Raw genomic sequence first — 23,509 nt, forward strand, 5'->3', positions numbered from 1 at the left:
TCTCTCTCTCTCTGTTCCTCTCTCTCCCTCCCACTCTACCTGAACAAAAAATGGAAAAATGTCCTCGGGTGAGGATAAAATAAATAAATAAATAAATAAATAAATAAATAAATAAATAAATAAATAAATACCTGTGATTGCTGGGACCCACCCATACAATTCCTGATTCAATGGGGCCTGAGAATTTGCATTTCTAACAAGTTCTCAGGTGATGCTGATGCTACCAGGTTTTGAGAACCACTGCTATAGATGAATTCTCTACCAAATGGAGAGGAATCGAGATAATAATCAATTTTGCATTACTTCTTTGGGTTTACAAAGCCCTATAACAGTATTTCCTTTGAGTCATAGAAATCCTATAAGGCCTGCAGAGCAAATATTAATAAACTTTTTTTACAGATGAGAAGTTTGCAGCTTGATGTTAGTAGGTTCTACACCCAGAACCTCTGACAAGGCCAATTGGGTTTGCATAATTTCTTTTTATTTCCTCAACCTGGGATATTTTTCCATTGCTTCTTAGAGTAGAAGGGAAGGAGAGAGAGAGAGAAACATCAATGTGAGAGAGACACATCGATTGGTTGCCTCCCACATGACACCAACCAGGGCCGAGGATCAAACCAGCAACCCAGGTACATACCCTTGACTGGGAATCAAACCTGCAACTCTTTGGTCCCTGGGCCAACACTCACTACTGAGCCAAACTAGCCAGGGCAGGTTTGCATATTTTCTGAAGCTTCATCATGTTTATATTTGTTTGCATGTTCCTGCTACAAGTATTTATCCATTTGGCATACACCCAGATACAGACACCTAAGTAAATCCCTATGATTTGATAGAATCTTGGCTTCTAGTGACAGAATAAGGATCAGCTTTGTCCTTTCATTTGGTTTGGATTTGACTCTAAGACATGCAGACTGTTCCTAATAAAAGGATAGAAAGACTTTTGGTTTACTTCATAGGTATTTAGTATCTATGTTGTGCCAGTTGTATCAGGCACATGAGTATACTAGAGAAACAGAGAAGTTTGAGATATTATCTTCTACTACCAGATGCTCATGGCCTAGTTAGGGAAACTAAACTAACAAATAATGAGAAAACTTTAGGAAAATCTAAGACAGCAGGTCAGTGGAGATGCCAAGAGTAAAGGAGTTTGAGAGAGAGGTGAACCAATGATTTGGACTGATGGACTTTGAAAGAGAGAAATGTGAGCACCTTAAAAGTTGAAATGAATAGGGACAGAGCAAGGGGAGTAGTTTAACTCAGGTTCCAGCATTCAAAGCTGTAAGACAGGAGTGAAACCAACTGGGACAGGACCCATCTATTATTATGGAAAAAGCATGAGACTTGGAGTCCCAGATTCTGAGTAGCTGCATACTACTGACCCTGGACAAATCACTTAAATTCTCTGATCGTCACATTTCTTGTTTGCAAAACAGTAATTACTGATCTCATCTGGTTGACTGAGAATTAAACAAGGTAATGTTTTTAAAGCATAAAACATAAAATCCTATGCAAATGAAGGTAATAGTGGTTAGTGTGATTTCTCACTGGAGGATAAGAATAAATAGGGCCAGCCTTTCCATGATGACAGAGCTCTCTCAAACACGGTGAACATTCCTAAAACCCACCAAACTTTCTGTAAGAAGTGTGGCAAGCATCAGTCCCAGAAAGTAACACAGTACATGAAGGGCAAGGATTCTCTGTATGTTCAGGGAAAATGGTTTTATGATAGGAAGCAGTGGCTATGGTGGCAGGCAGACTAAGCCAATTTTCCACAAAAAAAGGCTAAAACTACAAAGAAAATTGTGCTGAAGCTTGAATGCAGTGAGCCCATCTGCAGCTGTAAGAAAATGCTGGCTATTAAGATGTGCAAGCATTCTTACCAGCAGTGTACTAGAGTCCCCTTTTCCCCACACCCTCATCAACACTTGTTGTTTGATGATTTGTTGATGGCAGCCATTCTGACAGGTGTGAAGTGACACTTCATAGTTGTTTTAATTTGCATCTCTCTGATGATTAGTGATGTTGAGCATTTCTTCATATGTCTCTTGGCCATTTGCATATCCATTTTGGAGAGGTGTCTATTTAGTTCCTCTGCCCATTTTTTAATTGGGTTCTTTGTCTTTCTTTTGTTGAGTTGTATGAGCACTTTGTATATTTTGGAAATTAACCCCTTATCTGATGCATCATTGGCAATTATGGTCTCCCATATAGTAGGATCCCTTTCTGTTTTGGTGGTTGTTTCTTTTGCTGTGCAGAAGCTTTTTAGTTTGATGTAGTCCCATGTGTTCATTTTTTCCTTTGTTTCTCTTGCCTTCAGTGTTGTTGTCAGTGAAAATTCTGCTGTGTATGATATCTGAGATTTTGTTGCCTGCATTTTCTTCTAGAATTTTTATGGAATCACGAGTTACATTTAAGTTACCTCAAAAAGTTAAAAATTGAACTGCCATTTGACTCAGTGATCCCACTTCTAGGAATACACCCTAAGAAATCTGAAACACCAATCAGAAAGAATAGATGTACCCCTATGTTCATAGCAGCACTATGTACAATAGTTAAGATCTAGAAACAACCAAAGTGTCTGTCCATCAGTAGATGAGTGGATTAAAAGGCTGTAGTATATGTACACAATAGAATACTATGCAGCTGTAAGAAAGAAAGATCTCTTATCCTTTGAGATGGCATAGAAGGACCTGCAGAGTATTATGCTAAGTGAAACAAGCCAAGCAGAGAAAGAGAAATATCACATGATTTCACTTATTTGTAGAATATAATGAACTAAACAAATTGATGAACAAAATTAACCCAGAGACATAGAGGTGGGGTACAAACTGACAAGCCTCAGAGGAGGGGGTTGGTGGGGGGAGAGATAAACCACATGCATGTATGCATGACCAATGAACATAGACAACAAAGCTGGGAATGGGCAGGGGAGGGGAGGAGAGGAGAGTGTCACTGAGGGAAAAATGAGAAACATCTATAACAAAAACAAATTAATAAAAAAAAAAAAAAGAAGTGCAAGCATTTTGAACTGGGAGGAGATAGGAAGAGAAAGGGACAAGGTTCATATTTTGTTTTAGTAAGTAACAATAAAATTGTGAGGATATGGTCACTTCACACACACAAAAGAAAAGAAACTAATGTGGCCCAATTAAAGATTTTTGAACAAAAGATTTTTTAATGTAATTTATTCATATCCATTTATCCATTCAACATTGATTTAATTTGTGCTGAGCACTGTGCTGGGTGTAACAGATAATAAAGGAATCAGCACAGAGCTTATAGTTCATCAGGGAAATAGATGTGAAACGAACAAGTGATGTGATGGAAGAGTAAGGAAAGAACTGTGGAGCACAGAGGACCCTTAAATCAATTTAGAGTGTCAGGGAAGGCTTGCTAACAGAGAGGTCACTTGCTTGAAAGATCAGGAATGGTTATGAGGTAGCAAAGGTCAGTGTTAGCACAGAGTATGGCCTTATTCTGTCAGAGGTAGAGGACTTGATTACTGGAATGATAATCAAGAGTGGTTTCCTTGCCCTGGCCAGTTTGGCTCAGCGGTTGAGTGTCAGCCTGTGGACCAGAGAGTCCCGGGTTCGGTTCCCGCTAGGGGCACGTACCACAAAAAAAAAAATAAATAAATAAAACTGTCTTGGGAAAAAAAAAGAGTGGTTTCCTACCAGGAGGTAGGATTTTTGCTGGCCATCAGAAGAGGAATTGCAGGCAGAGAGGGGAGAAAGTTGTCCCCAGTAATGGGATTATAGTCAGAGACGTGAAGGATGAGTTGGTCGATTGGAGAGAGAGCCCTAGTATTAATAGACCAAATGAGAAGTATTAAGGTCCTTGCTCAAGCAGTAGAATGTCAGGGGAATATAAAAGATGCTTATAATCCCAGTGAATGACCCATTTGTCCTCTTCTCCCCTTCTTTTTCTGCAGGAGGAATCTGAGTGAGCTAGATCAGATTCAGAGGTACTTCAGCCAGAAGCTCACCAAGCCTTTATTTCCCCTCGGTCCTCAGACACAGACTGTCTTGCAGTGCCAACAGAGCCATGGGGACCATCGTGGGCCAGGAGCCAGCAGCCTAGACCCTGAAAGCCAGTGCATCCTAGAGAAATCCAATAACCTGGTGTTGCAAGTCAGCTCCTTAATCACGGGTATGGCTAGAGCTCCTCTTGTTGAAGAGTTATAGTCACTAGGTGCCTATTCAGAAAGTATTTGAATGACATGCTCTTATGACCAACAGAGACCAACAACTTTCATCATCTTATTTATTTATCGTCTTCCTTTTGAAAGGAGAGGCATAGTAGCATGGCACAAGAACATGTGCAATGCAAAGAGCATTAGACTGAGGAAGAAGTCCCAGGTGGGGTCCTTGGTGGGTTTCTAGCATGGACTTACTATTTGACTTTGAGCATACCCTTTCCCTTCTTGAGGTTTCCCCAACTAAAAAAAATAAAATAAAATAAAAGATGAGGGGGTGGATTCGATGAATTCTTCAGTAGTAGTTCTTGAACTTGTACAACTCTATTTTCAGAAAAAGTCAACTACAGACATTTAAAATTCTAATTCTCAGAGCCCAGAAGTCAGTATTTCTAGCTAGCATCCCAGGTGCTCTTGGATGTTGGTAATCCATTGTCCACCCTTTGAAAAACCTCTTTAAGTGGTGGTTCTCACTTTGGCTGAATATTTGAATTACTGAGGAAGCTTTTTTTTTTTTTTAATTTATTTATTTTTATTACAGATGTTTCTCTTTTTTCTCCCCATTGACACCCTCACCCACATCCCCCCACCCCGTCCCTAGCTTTGTTGTTCATGTTCATTGGTTATGCATACATGCATATAAATTTTGTGGTTTATCTCTTCCCTCCCACTTCCACCCCCTCTTCTGAGGATTGTCAGTCGGTACCCTACTTACACATCTCTGGGTCTACCCTGTACTGAGGAAGCTTTTAAAAATCCAGATGCCCACACTACACCATAGGTCAATTGCATCAGGATCTCTGAGAGTGGGACCCAGGCATCAGTATTTTTCATAACTCCCCAGGTAATTCCATTGTGCAGCCCAGACAGAGATCACTCTAGAACAAGTATTTCCAAACTTGCCTGAGATAAGAATCACCTGGGGCACTTATTGAACTACTGATTGTTGGGTCCTACTGAGTTGGAATCCAGGGTTAAGCCCTGGAAACATATATCAGGCATACTTTGGGGATTATTGAAAAATCATTTAGATCAGCATCTGAATTCAGTACTCACTTGGTGTCATTTTTGCTCAAAGAAAATGTGTGATTGTACAAAGGGATAGATAAGTTCCATTTTCTTTGTTTAAAGGAGGAAAAGTCCACCAGAAATTGATATTACATACAAATCTTCTTACGTTCTTTTCCCAGATATCTAACCTGTTGGTAGCCAGGGCCCTGGAGGTGTACTCTGTATTTGGCTTCTACTTGCTTGGAAATAATATTGTAAGCTACTTATTGAGCACCATGTGAGGCACTATTATGTTACTAGTTCCAGGAAGATATAGTGGTGGACAAGACAGGCATTGTCTCTTCTTTATCAAGCGTACATTCTATATTCAACCAAAGAAACTGACCCCCAGAAAAAAGGCTAAGAGCAAAACAGAGGGAGGCTCATTAGAGGTAGAGATGAGAGCAAATAAGGAATCACTTTAAAAGGGTATATTAAAAGAAGAGAGAGAAGAACTGAAGGATTGAAGCTGGAGGGGCTTGAAGGCAAGCTTGAGAGTTTAACCTTTATTCTGGAAGAAAATGAGAAGTTCTAAGCAAGGGGACGACAGAATGAGAACTGCTTTTCACAAGGAGAGGATGGATTTTGAAAGAGAGTGATTGGATCAGAGAAACCAGTTTCTACCTTTGTCATATCTGGGAGGGCTTCTTGGAGGAGATGCAGTAGAGTGGTGCTATAAAGGATGGGCTGGTTTTTTAAAAGCAGAAAGACTGCTCCAAGACAGAAGATAAGTAGTTCAGGCCAAAGGACTAGGATCAACTAAGTGTGCTTCCCAGTTCCTGTTCCTATTTGCTGGCAGGGATGTTCCATTTTCATACATCTACTCACTACCCTTTGAGACCTGAAAATAGTCAATGTATTAAACCTAGCCAGGACCTTCTATAGGCTGTGTACTCCATTAGGTGCTTTGAGGGAAATGTAATAACTACTTCTGGGAGTCAAATTTGCCTCCCATCTTCTTTCTCCTCTCAAATAATCATGTAAACATACAATAAACATTTACTATGCTGTTTATTAATTTATCCCCTACCATTTCATCCTCCAAACAATTTGAGGTAACTAGTAGCTTCCATTTATTAAGTGTCTATATATGCGCCACACAGTGTGTGCCCATTTATCTCATATATTCTTTATACCAAAACCTTGTGAAAAGGTTGGTGTTAATCATATTTAAAGATTAACAGGCTCGGAGAGAATAGTTTGCCAGCAACCACAAAGCTGGTAGAGATTTGAACCAAAAACTGACCAGCTCCAAAGCCTCTACTCTTTCCAACACACCATGCTGCCTCCATTTTCTCTGTAAACCTCTGCCTTATCATTTGGATGATAGATATTTATTTGCTTTCATTTTCCAAGTAAAATAGATAGTTCAAATAGTTGCCATCAAATAGGTAAATAAGTGGATTCTCATTTTGGTTTTTAATATAGGTAATTACTGAAGTAAATGGAAGCATGAACATGCCCACCAGGACTCCCAACTCCCAAGAATTCCTGAGCAGGAGCAGATAGTCTCTGAAAGCGTTTCTACAGATGTAACCACAACCATAAATAGATTAGATTTTGGTCTTCTGATACTAGAATAAAGTGCTAGAAATTGTACTGCCTTGAATATAGTTTTACTGACTCTTGGGTGGATTTACTATCTTTGATATTTGTAAAGGTCTGATTGCAAGAATACTTTTTGCAAGAATACTTCTGAAGCTAGAGGCTAATGTGGGAAAGGTTTATGGTCTATGGCCCTACCTTGTTGTAAGAATATCTGTTGCTCTTCAGATCTGCAGACTATCACCAGGAATTCTCAAGCATCTTTGAGTTCTCACCAAGCCAGGAGTAGAAGCAGAGAAGTTACCACTCTCCCAGATGCTCAGGACACAGGAGCCATGCAAGAACAAAGCACAACTCCAGACCTGCCGTTGGCAAGAGCTCCAGATGAGGGCACAGACTCCCCTCCTCCTCCTACTCTTAAAGAGACTTTGAGTGGAAGAGGAAAGTTCCATGAGTCCCTTAGACACACAGTACCCATTACAAGGATGCAGAATAATGACACTGAGGCAGGCCCAGCCTACAGTGATGATGACTATGAGGAAGACATCATTGAGCCCAGGACACTCAATGAGATCACCACCATAACAGACAAAACTAGCCCTTGGTCCAGTTTGGTGTCGGACACAAGTGAGATCATTAGCTTACAGCCTGATGAGGTGCAGAGGGTAGGCCCCTTTTGTCCTTCTCCAGAGCCCTGCCTTAGAGAGGAGCTCAAGGTTAGAAGTAGCTTTCTATCCAGCCCAGAAACGGCTGTCAGTCCTCACCTGCCTAGGCAGGGTTCTGCTAGCCAAAATCTTGTTCCTTTTGAGGTTGAGGGCTATAAGGCCAGGGTTGGAGAGCCTGCCTCAGCAGACTGCCAGCTCATCTCATGCATGACACTCTCAAAAACCCAAAAGAACAACACTTACTCACCAAGTGCAGATCAGGACCAGGAGCCCAAGCCAAAGGCCCAGGCTGAGAATGAAGCTTCCTCCAGTGAGCCAAGTGACTCTGCTGATAGCGTGGAGAAATTCCCTCTACATTTAGCCTCCCAGAACAAAAGGGAAAATCATAAGGGGCCACCCATCAACTGCCCTGACATCAGACAGAAGCAGACAACAGCTGGATCAGAGGTTTCCACAAAGCAGAGTCTCCTGTATCCTTTGGTGTTTCCCACAAGTAGCCCCTTAAGCCATCTTTAGGCATTTTTGATGCTGTTGCTTAGGCCAACCTAGTATGAGCATGAGCAGTGGCCGCCACCCTCATGAGATGCACTGAGGTGCATGGGAAGACCCTTCAGAAGACTCACCTGCACTGCCAGGGTGCTCCTATTTTCCCATTAACACCAGCCCTCTGAAGCACGGTGCTTTGAACTGGGTTTAGGTGTTGGGACCACATTTATTAGTATATCCTAGCCTGATTAATGTATTGGGTATTTTACACCTGAAGGCAAGGCCCTGGCTCTAAGGAATGAGAACTTTAATCTCAGTTGAAATAGAAGTAGAGGGTACAGACAGGAAAAAAGAGAACTACCAATGATTGAGCATTTACTATGTGCCAGGCACTTTACATACATTTTTTATTCAATCGTCTCAAGTCTTAAAGGTTGGTATTATAACTTGTATTTTGCATGTAAGGAAACTGAGGCTCAGAGTTATAGTGATTTGCCTAATATTTAATTTTTTTTTAAGTCAAGTAATGGATCCAAGGGGAGGGAAAGCAGGCACAGTTGAAATGGCAATGTTGAGGAGGAGAAGGGGCTCCTCTTTTCTCCTTTGAAACACAGTTGGACACATGGGGAAAGGAAACCACTTAGGACCATCAGCAGCCCTCACTTGTGCAGCCTAACCAGTTGGCTTATGAAGTGTGAAATGACTGGAGGCTGAGTACTGAAAGCCAACTCTCTGGTGAACTATTTTCTGGACTTGCTCATTCTGGCTTCTGACGTTACTGCCTTTACAGTCGATTTAGTTGTGCCCAGAATGTAAGGTCAGTGGGGGAGCAGTCACATCACAGGTCCTAATTCAGACCTTCCCAACGATTTATTCTTTAAAAAAACAAAAACCCACAAGTATTGCCAGGTCCTGTGCAGAGATTTTTTTTTTTTTTTTTTGGTACGTACCCCTAGCAGGAACCGAACCCGGGACTCTCTGGTCTGCAGGCCGATGCTCCAACCACTGAGCCAAACCGGCCAGGGCCTGTGCAGAGATTTTAATCAGCTCCTACCTCAAGAAGTTTCCACTATTGCCCTGGCCAGTTTGGCTCAGTGGTTAGAGCATCGGCCTGCAGTCCAGAGAGACCCAGGTTCGGTTCCCACTAGGGGCACGTGCCTCGGTTGCAGTTTTTCCCCGGCCCTGGTTGGTCATGTGGGTGTCAGCCACTCAATGTGTCCCTTTCACATCGATGTTTCAATCTCTCTCTCTCTTCCTCTCTCTCCCTCCTACTCTATCTGAACAAAAAATGGAAAAATGTCCTCGGGTGAGGATAATAAAAAAAAAGAGAGACATTAGAGCAAGACCTCGAAGATTAATAGGTATTCTGAAGACAGAGATGAGAAAGAGCTGTGTGTGGGGCATAGCCAGAAGAAAGAGCCTGGCTTGGGGCAGCAGCAGTTCACTGTGGTTAGAGCCCGGGAGTAAGTGGGGTGGTGAGAGGAGAGGTAGGGCTGGATCTTCGAGGCCCTCTTATGCCTGGCTAAGTTGCTTCGACTCTATTCAGCAAGCAAATTAAACTTCAGTTTCCTTATCTTTTAAATGGAGATAACAGAACTCTTCTTGGGGTTGTGAAATTTAAAACAAATTAATGAGGTAAACTACCTAGTACAGTGCCTGCTCCATAAACAGTGTTCACTGAATGTTAACTTGCAAGCAAGAGTGTTATATGGTGAGATTTACCTATTAGGAAAGTCATCCAGTTCCCTATAAAGAGAGGATCAGATCAGAGGAGACCAGGTAAGAAACTCACAATAATAATAAAAGATGAAGAAAGTCTGACCTGAAGCATAGACTGCTTTATGATGAAGAGGAGAGGGATATATTTGAGAGGATTAGATAGGGAAGAAAAAGAGGAAACCACAAAGTATGACTTAGAGGTTTCTGTCACAAGTTACTAGGTAGTGATGTCATTTACTGGATAGGGAACTGCACATAAAGATAGTTTGTGGGAAAGAGCAGATTTCCATTTGGGACATGTGCCTGTAAGACATTCAGGCCTGGAGTTCAGGATGAGGTCAACTATAAAGGTTGGTGTCTGTGGAAATAGATAAGAGCAGCAGGGAGAACCATACACAAGACAGAGTCCTGAGTATCAATATGTAAAGGGCAGGCAGAACAGGCACCCACAGAGAAGAGCTGGTCAGAGCTGAAGGATCAGGAGAGAGGTGGTGTGGGAGCAGAGTTTCAGGGATTATGGGTCAACACTCTGACACTTAAGACAGGCCCAGTAGAATATGGACTGACCTGTATTCACTGGCTTTTTCATTAAGGAGGACAGTGCAAATGGGGAAAGCAAGGCAGGTTTCATTGGGTGAGGAAACCAGAGGTAAGGACAGTGAGAACAAGCAACTTTTTCTCTTTAACCTGGGAGACTAGAAGAGCTGACATTGAGTGCTTGCTGTGTGGCAGGCACCATTCTAAGCACTTTACATATATAAGCTCTTAATTCTCAAGACAAAGGGTATTGTTATTATATCCATTTTACTGGTGAAGAAACAGGTGTAAACGTGAACTTTCCTGAAGTTATCATATAATAATTGACAGAAGCTACTGTTGGAGAAGACCCTTAGAAAGGCGCAAGCTGATAGGATGAGAGGGGGATCTTCAGTATATCAGACACACCCCTGAGACCTCACAGCAAACCCATTCCTTCCCCACAGCATCAGCTGACTATCTGGCAGAGTCCCCAGCAGTCAGAGCAGCAACAGCAAGTAGGCCCTCATTTACCAGGGCCTCTGAAGAAGAATCAGGGACTTGAACCAAAGCAGGAAATGATGCATTTCATTCATTCAGAGATATTTGTTGAACATTTACCGTGTCCCAGGTACTATAGCACGTGACAGGAATGTGGCTATGAAAGAGATCATCTGTGCCCTCTTGGAGTTCAAAGTCTAGCATGGAAGAATGATGAATCAATTTGAATCAAAACCATACTTAGCTATTGAGCAGAAACAAAAACTTACACATCAAAATGGCTCCCTCTCTCCCCTCCCAAACTGAATCAGTGCTTTGAACAAATATTTGTTCTCTGCATAGTGCTGGATATCTCCAGAGGATACAGAGAAGTGCAAGATCTAGTATCTGCCTTCAAGGGCTTACATCCAGACTGGGTAGACCAACTGTGCACACTTAGGCAGAGCCCTCATTTCTGGATGTGAGCAGAGAACAACTAGGAAGACCAACCCTCCTTTTTTTTTTTTTTTTTTTTTAATCCTCACCCGAGGATATTTTTCCATTTTTTGTACAGATAGAGTGGGAGGGAGAGAGAGGAAGGGAGAGAGAGTGAGAAACATCGACGTGAAGGGACACATCGAGTGGCTGCCACCCGCACGACCAACCAGGGCTGGGGACAAACTGCAACCTAAGTACGTGCCCTTAGCGGGAACCGAACCCAGGTCTCTCCGGACCGCAGGCCGACGCTCTAACCTCTGAGCCAAACTGGCTAGGGCCCAACCCTCCTTCATTACCAGGCATCTCCCTCCAATCTCAGACACTCCCCTTTGGAGCCACCTTTTCTGACTAACTTCTAACAGCTTGCCCAGTACGCCCTGAGCAACTGTCATTCAGTGCTTGCTACCTACCAACTTCATGTGGAGCTCTAGGGAAGTAGTAATGTAACATAGAAACTGAACCATCTTTGCCTTTGAGAAGCTTGTGGAATTTTGAGAAAAACACATTCAGATTCATATCAGACTAAATCATCAAGCATCCTATGTTGCAGACTCTGCCCTAGACTAGGAGGAAGGAGGGATCACTGTCAGCTAAGATCAGGAGAAAGCTTCCTAGAGGAGATGGGATTTATGAATTTTATTTTATTTTTTATCCTCACCCGAGGACATTTTTCCATTTTTTTTGTTCAGATAGAGCGGGAGGGAGAGAAAGGAAGAGAGAGAGAAACATCGACGTGAAAGGGACACATCGAGTGGCTGCCACCCGCACGACCAACCAGGGCCGGGGACAAACTGCAACCGAGGTACATGCCCTTAGCGGGAACCGAACCCGGGTCTCTCTGGACCGCAGGCCGACGCTCTAACCGCTGAGCCAAACCGGCCAGGGCGAGGAGGTGGGATTTAAACTGACCCATAACCCTGGCCAGTTTGGCTCAGTGGTTAGAATGTCAGCCTGCAGACCAAAGAGTCGTGGGTTCGATTCCGGCTAAGGGCACGTACCTCAGTTGCAGTTTGGTCCCTGGTTGGAGTCATGTTGGAGGCAACCAACCGATGTGTCTGTCTCACATCAATGTCTCTCCCTCCGTCCCTTCCCCACTCTATCTGAAAATCAATGGGAAAATATCTCAGGTGAGGATTAAAAATAATAATAAACTGACCCATAAAGAAAGCATAGACTATGATTTGTTAGGAGTAGGGATGGCCTTCCAGGCAGGAGGAACCACTTGAGCAAAGGATCCATGGGCAGAAATAGGTTCAGGGGGAAAAATGAATGGGGGTGATTGAGGTTGGTGAAGGTCTGGTCTGACAAGTGGGAGGATTTCTAGGTGTATGTGTCCCTTAACTACCGTTATAGCCCAGAACCCATTGTGGTGCCCAACTTCTTTTTGCCTCCCCAGCAGTTAGAGGCCTCCCTGCGGATACTCTCAGTTTCTACAGCATTGCCACCACCAGCCACAACAGATCAGGTAAGAATTTCCTCTCCTGTAGAGTCATCATCTCATCTGTAAAGTGCAGAATGCAGAACTACCCTGGGCCAGCTTCCTGAAAGGCAGTCACAGTGGTCACTCTCCAAGCTTGTACTGAGTATATTCTGTTGGCCCAACATTGGGCAAGAAGCTCAGGAAAAGTGAAGAACAAAAGTTTTTTTGTTTGTTTGTTTGTTTTTTATCCTCACCCGAGGATATTTTTCCATTTTTTGTACAGATAGAGTGGGAGGGAGAGAGAGGAAGGAGAGAGAAACATCGACGTGAAGGGACACATCGAGTGGCTGCCACCCGCACGACCAACCAGGGCCGGGGACAAACTGCAACCGAGGTACATGCCCTTAGCGGGAACCGAACCCAGGTCTCTCCGGACCGCAGGCCGACGCTCTAACCGCTGAGCCAAACTGGCCAGGGCAAGAACAAAAGTTTTAAGGGCAGGGCATCATCAGCTAAGATGATGTGGAAGAAATCGCTCAGAAGCATAAAAGCAGGACTCGGTTAAGAAATGCATACCTAGTGCAGAGGGAGCTTCCAACAGGAGATGCAACCTTAGGAGACCTGACAGATGAGTAAGGTCTGGATGAAGAAATAATACCAGTGGTATACCTACTTGTTTACTCATAACTGTTCATCACTCAGCTGAGTTAAGTGGTTGGAACACTGATACAGATCCCAGCTCTTCTCTTTTCTGTCTTGGCATAGCACCTGACCTTTCTTGAAGGTGGCAAGGAAAAGAACTACTTTTCTAATCATTCAACATATCTTGTCACGCATTATGCTGGGTGCTGAGCATACAATAGTAAATAAGACAAATTCCCAGTCTTCATGGAGCACAAATAGTATACAAAAAATAAAATATTTAGTCCTGGCCAGTTTGACTCAGCGGTTAGACCGTCGGCCTGCGGTCCGGAGAGACCCGGGTTCAGTTCCCGCTAAGGGCATGTACCTGGTTGCAGTTTGTCCCCGGCCCTGGTTGGTCATGTGGGTGGCAGCCACTCATTGTGTCCCTTTCACGTCGATGTTTTTCTCTCTCTCTCCCACTCTATCTGAACAAAAACTGGAAAGAAAGAAAAATGTCCTCGGGTGAGGATAAATAAATAAATAAAATATTTACAGATTGTAATGAGTACTGGGTGCTCTGATAAAGAACAGGGTCTCTCTGAGGAGTCAGTTTTTAATTGAAAGATGATCAATGTGGCATTTGCTAGGTACCAGACATGGTTCAAAGCACTTTATATTAATTGACATACTTCAGCAACCTGAGGAGGTACACATTTTTATCCCTTTTTTAAGGTAAGAAAACTGAGGTACACAGGTTAAGTAACTTGCCTCACACAGATGGTAAGTGATAGAGCCAGAACTGGAAACCAAGCAGTCTGATTTCAAAATCTATCTTCCTAACTACTGTATTATACTGAGAAGGAGCCAGCTGTGTTAGCAACTTGGAGAGCAGTGTTCCAGGCAGAGAGAACCACAAATGCAAAGGCCCTGAGGCTGAAAGAGCTCAGCATGGTCTAGCAACTGACAACAGAGCCAGTGGCACTGGAACATAGAGACTGACATAATGAAGTCAAAGGGCCAGGTCATAAAGGACATGTAAACCATGGAAAGGAGTTTCGATTTTATTGTAAATACAAGGCTATCCATTGAAGTTTGTTAAGCAGAAGAATGAGAGCTAATTCAATTTTAAAGAATTTACTTAAGGTGCTGAATGGAGAATGGGTTGTCTTTCAGATTTAGCAGCATGATGGTTATTGGTAACCTTGAAAGAGTAATTGTGATGTAGTGGAGAAAGGAGCCTTAAAGTACAGCTGCGTACTGGACCCTATTCTAGGTCCTGGGCACCTAGCTCCTGCCATGTGGAACTTAGAAAAAAGGGGGTAATTTCAGAGATTAATACATGCCGTGTACAAAATATATTAGCTTGTTTATTATTAACTATAATAGCTAACCCCTATTTAATGCTTACTATGCACTAGACATTATTCTAAGTATTTTACATGTGTAAACTCATTCTTTCAATGACACAGTGTGGTGAGTACTGTTATCCCCATTTTTAAAAAATGAGAACACTAGCCCTGGCTGGTTTGGCTCAGCAGTTAGAGCATCAGCCTGTGGTCCAGAGAGACCCGGGTTCGGTTCCCGCTAAGGGCATGTACCACGGTTGCAGTTTGTCCCCGGCCCTGATTGCGTTGTGTGGGTGGCAGCCACTCAATGTGTCCCTTTCATGTCAATCTTTCTCTTTCTCTTCCTCTCTCTCCCTCTCTCTCCCTCCTATCTGAACAAAAAATGGAAAAATGTTCTAGAGTGAGGATAAGAAAAAAATGAGAACACTGAGGCTCAGAGCTTCCCATACCAACATCCAAAGTACTATTATTTCTATTTTATAGAATCAAATACAGTCTGCCCTCGTTTATCACGGTTAATCAGTTTCAGACTACTGCGATAAATTAATTTCTGTGAAGTAGGATTCTTTATATACAGTCATCCCTCACCACTTTGCACTTTGACTTTCGCAGCTTCACTCTATCGTGGTTTTTTTCAAATACAGTATAGTGTTTGAAAAAATCGGGATAGAGTAAGGCCGGGAAAGTCGAAGCGCAGAGTGGCGATGGATGACTGTAAAGGTTAAGTCACTTGCTGAGGGTCTCCCAATTAGTAAGTCACTAAATGTATGACTCCAAACTCTATGCTTTTCATTAAACCACTTTAAAGTCATGACACTTGTCTTACGGTATATTTTTCTAGCCAATTTGCCTTCTTTTAAATAAGTTTTATTTTGCAATTAACATTTAAATATGCTTTTCTAGAGCCTACTTAGATGACAGTTGGGTCAGTCCAGAAGTATCCTGAGGTTATAGTCCTAATGAGAAGCCTTTAGATGTTTGACCCTTTTACTGGTTTTCCTTCTCCCTCTCTCCCTCAACTTCCCCAGCACCTTTTTCAGGACATCTCATTTATTTGGCACATAGATCAATCAAAGTTCCCACACATCTCAGTTTTTATCAAATTTGTAAATCCTCTCCTAGAGGAGGAGAGGTCCCAGTCCCCGCCCAGGAACTCTGCATTTTTGTGGCCTTTATTCCTAGCTCATCTTTTTCCTTTCTGCATCTTCCCTTGCATGTCCCATACATACTCATCAGTATTTAGATGGGGATCACAGGGCTTTGTCCAGGCAACAAGCATAAGCTTGTGAGCTAGACATCCAGGGAGTGAAATACTTACTCTGCTATGCAATAGCTAAATTTTTGAGTCTCCGGTTCCATATAAATAACATCAGGCTGATATAATTCTTACCTAATAGGATGATGGCAAGAATTATCCTGGAGGGAAAAAAAACAGACACTGTTAGTTTCCTTTCCCTCTTCCTCTCTCAGCCAAGTGGGTGAAGTGTCAGTGAGTCATGCCCCTTAAGAAGGGAGGTCTGTAAGCCACTTTGAGCTGTTATCCCTCACCTGCCAAGCAGAACTGCTCTTCCTGTCCTTTTGTTTTTGCCTTCATAATGTATCAGCTGCGAAGGGGACAGAGTATCTTTGATCTGTTAAACAGACAATACAAAATGTGGTAGAGGGAAAAGTAAGAATTTTCACTTCAAGCAAGTCCAGTTTTGAGAAGATGAGTCTCACCCTTTATGATCTTTTTTCTTTCTTGCCAACAGCAAAACATCATTGTTTGTCTGCTGATCTCAGGGTCAGCTGTCTCCCGAGACCTCATTTGGGTTCTAGTTAGGATAACCAATCATCACAGTTCATCCAAAACTGTCCCATTTTCAGCATTAAAAGACCCACAACCCAGGAAACTTTGGGAGGCTAGTCATCCTCACCGGTGATGGCCTTTCTTACTACTTGATGCATTTGTAACTGCATCTTTTCTGAGTCTTATGCTTTTGTCTGGGTGCCAGCCAATGCTAGCTAACCTAAGAGTCTAATCAAGTATGTGTTAAGATACAAGTAGGGGCACCAAAATTAAGAGAGGGAAATTTTAAGAATTAGGTATTTTTTAAAACATTGAAATAGTCACCATGGGATAAATCAGAACTTTTACTAACTTCCTTACACTTATCAGTTATTTTAGATTTAATTGTGAATTATATTTGGGCAAGGGCACCAAAATCATCTCAGCTTGGGGTCTCTGAAGGTCTTAAAAGTGGCCTTTGAGAATTTTAAGACAAAAAACAGTCTTTTATATTTACCCCATACTTATTTCTTGTGTTTCCTTCTTTCTTCACATTCTGATTGCATTCTAGGACCATTTCCCCTCAGTATGAAGGGAATTCATACATTCTAAAGGAAATTCCTGTAGAATTTCATGTAGTGCAGACCCATTGATGTTCTCAGCTTCACTTGTCTGAAAATATGTGTATTTGGCCTTCATTTTTTAAAAGGTATTTTTTCCATTGGATATAGAACTATAACTTGGATTTTGTTCATTTCTTTTAGCATTTTAGAACTGTCATTCCACACTTCTGGTTTCCAGTGAGAAGCAGCCAGCATTCTTCTTGTTGTTGTTGCCCTAAATGTAATGTGACCTTTACCTCTGGATGCTAAGATTTTTCTCTTTGGTTTTCAACAGTTTGTCTATAATGTTCATAGTTGTGAACAGGGGATGGGGTAAGGGAAGGGAGGCACATAGGTCTATCCAACATTATTATTATTGTTTTAATTCTTAGGTTGGGTTGTGTGGATTTACAGATGTTAACTTTTATTGTGTTTCATAATTTATATATGTTACATAGATTCTCTGATACATTACACAATGAAATCACAAAATCATATGTAATTAAAATGTTAAGAATGGCCCTGGCCGGTTTGGCTCAGCAGTTAGAGCATCAGCCTGCGGTCCCGAGAGACCCGAGTTCGGTTCCCGCTAAGGGCATGTACCTTGGTTGCAATTTGTCCCCGGCCCTGGTCGGTCATGCGGGTGGCAGCCTCTCGATGTGTCCCTTTCACATCGATGTTTCTCTCTCTCTCTCTCTCTTCCTCCTTCTCCCTCCCACTCTACCTGAACAAAAAATGTCCTCGGGTGAGGATAAAAAAAAAAAATTAAAAAAATAAAATTAAATTAAATGTTAAGAATGACTGAATGTTGACAAAATGGAGACACCAGCTCCTTCCATAAATTTGGCTGTGCATATGGAGCAGAGAAACAGCATAGCAACTGGAGTAGCAGTGAGATCAAGGAAAGGTATTTTGGTTTTGCTTTTTTTTTTTTTATCCTCACCCGAGGACATTTTTGCATTTATCTTCAGATAGAGTGGGAGGGAGAGAGGGAGGAAGAGAGAGAAACATCAACATGAGAAAGACATATTGAGTGGTTGCCACCCACACGACCCAAACCGGGGCCAGCGACAAACAGCAACCGAGGTACGTGCCCTTAGCGGAAACCGAACCCCAGTCTCTCTGGTCTGCGGGCCGACGCTCTAACCACTGAGCCAGACTGGCCCAGCCACTGTGGAAAACAATATGGTGTTTCCTCAAAAAAATTAAAAATTGAACTGCCATTTGACCCAGTGGTCCCACTTTTAGGAATATATACTAAGAAGCCTGAAACACCAATCAGAAAGAATATATGCACCCCTATGTTCATAGCAGCACTATTTACAAAAGCTAAGATCTGGAAACAGCCCAAGTGTCAATCAGTAAATGAGTGGATAAAAAAGATGTGGTACATTTATACAATGGAATACTATGCATCTGAAAAAAAAGAAAGATCTCTTACATTTTGAGACAGCATGGAGGGACCTGGAAAGCATTATGCTAAGTGAAATAAGCCAATGAAAGAAAGATAAGCATCACATGATCTCACTTATTTGTGGAATATAATGAACAAAATAGATCCAGAGACATGGAGGTAGGGAACAGACTGACAAACCTCAGGGGAAAGAGAGGTTTGGGGACAGGAAAAGAAAAACCAAAGTTAACTTACACGCATATATGCATAACCAACGGACACAGATAACTGTAGTGAAGGCAGTCGGGGGACAGGAATGGGAAGGAGGGTGTCAACAGGGTTGGGAGGGGAAAGGAGGACATCTGTAATACTTTCAACAATAAAGATACATTTTTTTAAAGAAATCTTAAATATAGGACCAGTTATAACTTTCTGTATACTAATGGAGTAGAGAAAGGGAGAAGGGGAAGATGCAGGAGAGGGAAAGAAAATAGGCACAGTCAACAGCTCGAAGTGAGAGATGAGGAGAAGGCAGGAGCCCTGTCCATTACCCCTATTTGAAGATTATATCTATTCTGGCTCCTCCTACGGCCAGCCTTGGCCCTGAAGACTTACATGGGGAATTTGAGAGGCTGCTGGGCTTTTCTCAACCAGTGTCCTGGGACTGCTATGCTGTACCTGGCAAGTGATCCATCCTCAAAAGGAGAGCTTGTAAGTACTAGCTCAGTTGCTCTGGCTTCACCACAAGGTCTAAGGGAGGGCCTAGTCCTTCACGTTGAAATGGTGCACCTGAGCCCAGGAGCCTTTCACACTGTCTCTACCTCAAGAATTTGTTGAGCAGGGTTTTTCTCCTCCCTCCTCCATGTAGTGTGGATACAGGTCTTTGTGTGACATTAGTCAAGTCATCAGGTCTTTTTTTTTTTTTTTTAATTCTTACCTGATGATACTTTTTCCATTGATATTTAGAGAGAGTGAAAGGGAGGGAGGGAGAAAGAGAGAAGAACATCAGTGTGAGAGAGATACTTCATTTGGTTGCCTCCCATATGCACCCTGACTGGGACCAGGAATCAAACCCAAGACCTTATGGTGCATGGGCTGACGATCTAACCACTGAGAACACTGGCCAGGGCTTGTCTGGCCTTTCTTTTTTTTTTTTATCCTCACCCAAGGACATTTTTCCGTTTTTTGTTCAGATAGAGTGGGAGGGAAAGACAGGAAGAGAGAGAGAGAGAGAAACATCGATGTGAAAGAGACACATCGAGTGGTTGCCACCCGCACGACCCAACCAGGGCCGGGGACAAACTGCAACCGAGGTACATGCCCTTAGCGGGAACCGAACCTGGGTCTCTCTGGACCGCAGGCCGATGCACTACCGCTGAGCCAAACTGGCCAGGGCTTGTCTGGCCTTTCTAAGTCTGTTTCCTCATCTGCCAGATGGTGTTACCAGGCCTGACGGGGATTATAGAACACCTAGTGCCACACAGCCCTTAGCTCTCCTTCCTCATGATAGTTTCATCTTACAGTTTGTTGCCTCTTCACGAAGGAAAGGAAGTAGAAGGATGGCAGATTTAGCAGGACTGCTGCACAGTCATACAGCAGCACAGTTTCATGTTGCTTGTGAACCAGTCAAGTTCTGCTGCCTTTGCTTTCTCTTCCCTCTTGTGATGAAGTACCTCTTTACTGGAACAACTTCCTGGTTTTGTTTAAAGTTACATCTGGTTCTATTTGCTCATAGTGGCTAAGAGAGGGAGGGAAGGGAAAGATGAGACAACAGTAATGTACATGTACATATTGTTTTCCCCAGACTCGGGTCTTCTGCTCTTGTAGTTGTTTCTTTAGGAAAATCTCAACCACTCCAATTACTTAAATTGCTTTACAGTTTGATGACTTTCAAATACTTATCTTCAGTCTAGACTTCTCTTCCATGCTACAGACACACATGGATCCAATTGTTACAAACAATTCACTATATTCAAAAATTGAGCCTGTCATCTTCCTTTGCGTACCTCCTCTCCTGCCTGCACTGATCTCAGTAAACTCGACCACCACTCCTACCAGAGCATAGGTGTCATCTTTCCCTCCTCCTACTCTATCCCCTACTCTCAGCCAATCTATTTCCAAGACCTGTTAATACCAACCCCTAAATATCTTTGAATCTACTTACTTCTCACCATTTCTTTTAGTCCCAGTCATCTCACCCATGACTATTTCTATTAGTTTCACTCATATCCACGCTTTCCCACCACTGTCCACTCCCTGCTGTAGCCAATGTGATCTCCCGCTCTAATCAGACTTTTGCCCCACTTTACCTCTGGAATGGGGAGGGACTCTTCAAAGTTGCCAAAATCCTGAAACACTTTCATATTCCTAAGCCACTTATCCAGTCTGAGCGCCCTTATTTGACCTCTCGCAGCATGTGACATAGTTGATCTCTCCTTTAATCACATTCTTCACTTGTTTCTAAGGCATCAATCTCTCTTGGTTCTCCTCCTCCCTCACTGGCTGTTCCTGCTTGGCCTTCTTTACTGGTTCTCCCTCATTTTCCCTACTTGTTAATATAGGAGCGACCTAGAGCATAGTTATTAGACTTTTTTTTTTTTTTTAAGATAGAGTGGGAGGGAAGGAGAGAGAGAAACATTGATGTGAGAGAGACACATTGACTGGTTGCATCCCACATGACCCCAGCCAGGGTTGGGGATCAAACCTGCAACCAAGGCACATGCCCTTGACCAGGAATCAAACCCAAGACTCTGTGGTCCTCAGGCCAACACTCTAACTGCTGAGCCTGACCAGCCAGGGCTAAACTTCTGTATTTACATTTACTTTGTAGGTGACCCCATTTGATCTCAAGGCTTTAAATTCCCTCTATATGCTGAAGACATAAGACTCCTTATGTCTTCAGCATATAGAGGGAATTTAACTCAGCTTTCTCCTATAACTCTAGGTTCATATGTCCAACTGCCTCTCAACATCTCCACTTGGATATCGCATATTCATCATGTCCTAAACTCAACCAGATTTTATTCCTCAGATCTTTTTCTTAGTCTTCCCATCTCAATTCACAGATAATCTGTCCTTCTAATTTAGTTGTTCAGACCAAAACCTTTGGAATCCTTCCTGATGCCTCTGTTTCCAATCTACCAGGAAATTCTAAAAGCTCTGCCTTTAAAATATATCCAAATCCAACCACTTTTTATCATCTCTACCATTACCACCCTGATCTAGCCCATCATCATCTCTTTCCTAGATTATAGCAGGAGCCTCCTAACTTGCCTCTCCGTTCTGCCCTTGCCCTTCAATGTTAAATAAGTCATTGAATAAATCATGTGATTTCTTTGCTGAGAACCCTTCAATAATTTCCACTTGGTGATTAGGAGAGCCAGAACTGGGACTGAGGACAGGCAGGCCAGAGAGTAAGAAGGTAGTTTGGGCCTCATACTTCATATGTCTTTTGGCAAATGTACAGAAACATAGTCCTGAACTAGATGCAGGAGAAAACAGAAAGAGCTATGGCCCTTTCCTTTGGGAGCTCATGGTTCCTTAGGGGAGCCCGTTTTATGTCTTAGTCCACCAGTTCCTACTAAACACCTGTAATGCTTGAAGAGCTGGATCTGTTCCTATGGACCCTGCCTTCAGGGAGCTCACAGTTCTTTGAGAGGCGCTGACCTCCAAATCATTCCCGAACTTGCTCAAATGACATTAGCGTATATTAACACTTAAGTAAAACAAAGAAAGTGTGTATAGGGAAAGGAAGACAGAGACACATGGGGTAGCTTGAGTAGAATTCAAAGGTGAAGTAAAGGCTTTATAGGCTGTAGATTGGGAGAAGAAATCTGTCAGAGGATCAACAGAATTTGGCAACTAGGAGGTACAAACAATATGTTCTAGAGAGACCAGAGATGAGGAAAGATAGGCCTGGACCAAAATAATCAAGGTAGGAATCAGAAGCAAAGAACAAGAAGCAACCTGTCATCTGAACCTTGGCCTCTGCTTGCCTGCATGGCAGCTCCAAACCTTGAGATTGCCCTGTCTTGTTCTGTGCCTTCCTTCCTGACTGGAGGCCAGGCTCTGCCTACATCATGAATGAGACCCTGGATTAACCACAGGCATGGAGCCAAACCCTGTGGTTCCACAAGAGTGAGTGCAAGAGGCAAGAAGTCAGAGACAAGGCCAGGCAGGTTGTCCACCCCCTCCTACCCTGGTGTTCTCACCTCCACTCAGCCAGACCACAGTGTTTCAGACATTACTAGTCATCAAGGTGTTCCAGGCCAGCTGGGAAGCTGAGAGTCAGTAGACCTGATTTCTAGCCCATGCTCTGCTGCTAGCTTTCTGGGTTCTAGAGCAAGGTCTCTCTGGTCTCTGGGGAGGCAACAGAGACTCAATTTGTGGCTGTACTTCCCTCTTCTCTCCTTTCAGGTGGTTTTGTATAGTGGTTAGGAGCCTGGCCTCTGAATCCAGACTGCCCAAGCTTAAAGCTCAGCTTTCCCACTTACCAGCTGTGTAACCTGGTTACCTAACTTTTCTGTGCTTTAATTCTTTTACCTGAAAACTGGGCACAGTCGTACCTGCCTCCTAGGGTTTGTTTAGGATTAACTGAGTAAGATGATGTGAAGTACTTAGAACAGTTCTTGGCATGCAACATAGTAACTATACAAATGTTAATTGTTATAATTTTTGTCATTTTTATTGAAATGTCTTCTCTCTTAGGCTGTTACATTTTGGGGGGACTGGTAGGAAAGAAATACTAAGGGACAGAGACATGAACAAAAGCTTAGCACTGGGAATGGGGAGCTGAGAAGGGCACCCCAGAAGTACAGAGAGAAGTGCTCGGGGCTGTAGTAGTTTACTGTGTGCTCAGTTCAGACCCTGAGTTAGAGGCCCAGGACAACACACTGTCCCCACCTAAGGGTGACTGAGCCCTAGCCTCAGCAGTCCATGGCCTGCCTGTCTTTGAGCCCTAAGGCTTAATGGCTTCTGCTTTTCTCCCAGGAACCTAAGGAATTTTTCTGTCCCTTGGTTTCCCTTCCCCAAACCCAGAGACATCTAAAAGATACACAGTCCTGATAGAGAAACCCAACCACCCCAAAAATCACCAGATCAGATCAGGGGTCCAAGGGAATTTCTTGAGCCCAGTGTCTTCTGTCCTCAGCCTTTGGTCCAGGCTTGATGGCTGAGCTGCCCCTCTTGGAACAGGAAGCC

The 23,509-nt window shown here is 43.0% G+C and overlaps 1 protein-coding gene and 1 long non-coding RNA gene across 15 annotated transcripts in view; one reads left to right on the forward strand and one right to left on the reverse strand.

The window, feature by feature from the left end:
- C2CD3 (C2 domain containing 3 centriole elongation regulator) overlaps positions 1-23,509 on the forward strand; it is a 156,216-nt gene that overhangs the window by 126,144 nt on the left and 6,563 nt on the right. For 12 of the 14 annotated variants that reach the window (XM_036258605.1, XM_036258602.1, XM_036258608.1 and 9 more), the window contains 3 exons: positions 3,935-4,152; positions 7,022-7,928; positions 12,511-12,679. In XM_036258605.1, coding sequence (XP_036114498.1) covers positions 3,935-4,152; positions 7,022-7,928; positions 12,511-12,664 — 1,279 coding nt within the window. In that variant the 3' untranslated portion in view covers positions 12,665-12,679. Of the gene's footprint in view, positions 1-3,934; positions 4,153-7,021; positions 7,929-12,510; positions 12,680-16,886; positions 16,956-23,509 lie in introns of those variants that run through there. The other 2 variants (XM_036258603.1, XM_036258617.1) reach the window with 2 other exon arrangements.
- The window catches only part of LOC118627995, a 39,440-nt gene that overhangs the window by 11,310 nt on the left and 4,621 nt on the right, over positions 1-23,509 (reverse strand). The window contains exons 2-3 of the long non-coding RNA XR_004959235.1: positions 16,096-16,178; positions 15,938-15,963 (exon numbers count right to left, since the gene is read on the reverse strand). This is a non-coding gene — a long non-coding RNA (uncharacterized LOC118627995). The remainder of the gene's footprint in view (positions 1-15,937; positions 15,964-16,095; positions 16,179-23,509) is intronic.

This window comes from Molossus molossus, unplaced genomic scaffold, assembly GCF_014108415.1.
Source record: "Molossus molossus isolate mMolMol1 unplaced genomic scaffold, mMolMol1.p scaffold_m16_p_13, whole genome shotgun sequence".
NCBI classification, from domain to species: Eukaryota; Metazoa; Chordata; class Mammalia; order Chiroptera; family Molossidae; genus Molossus; species Molossus molossus.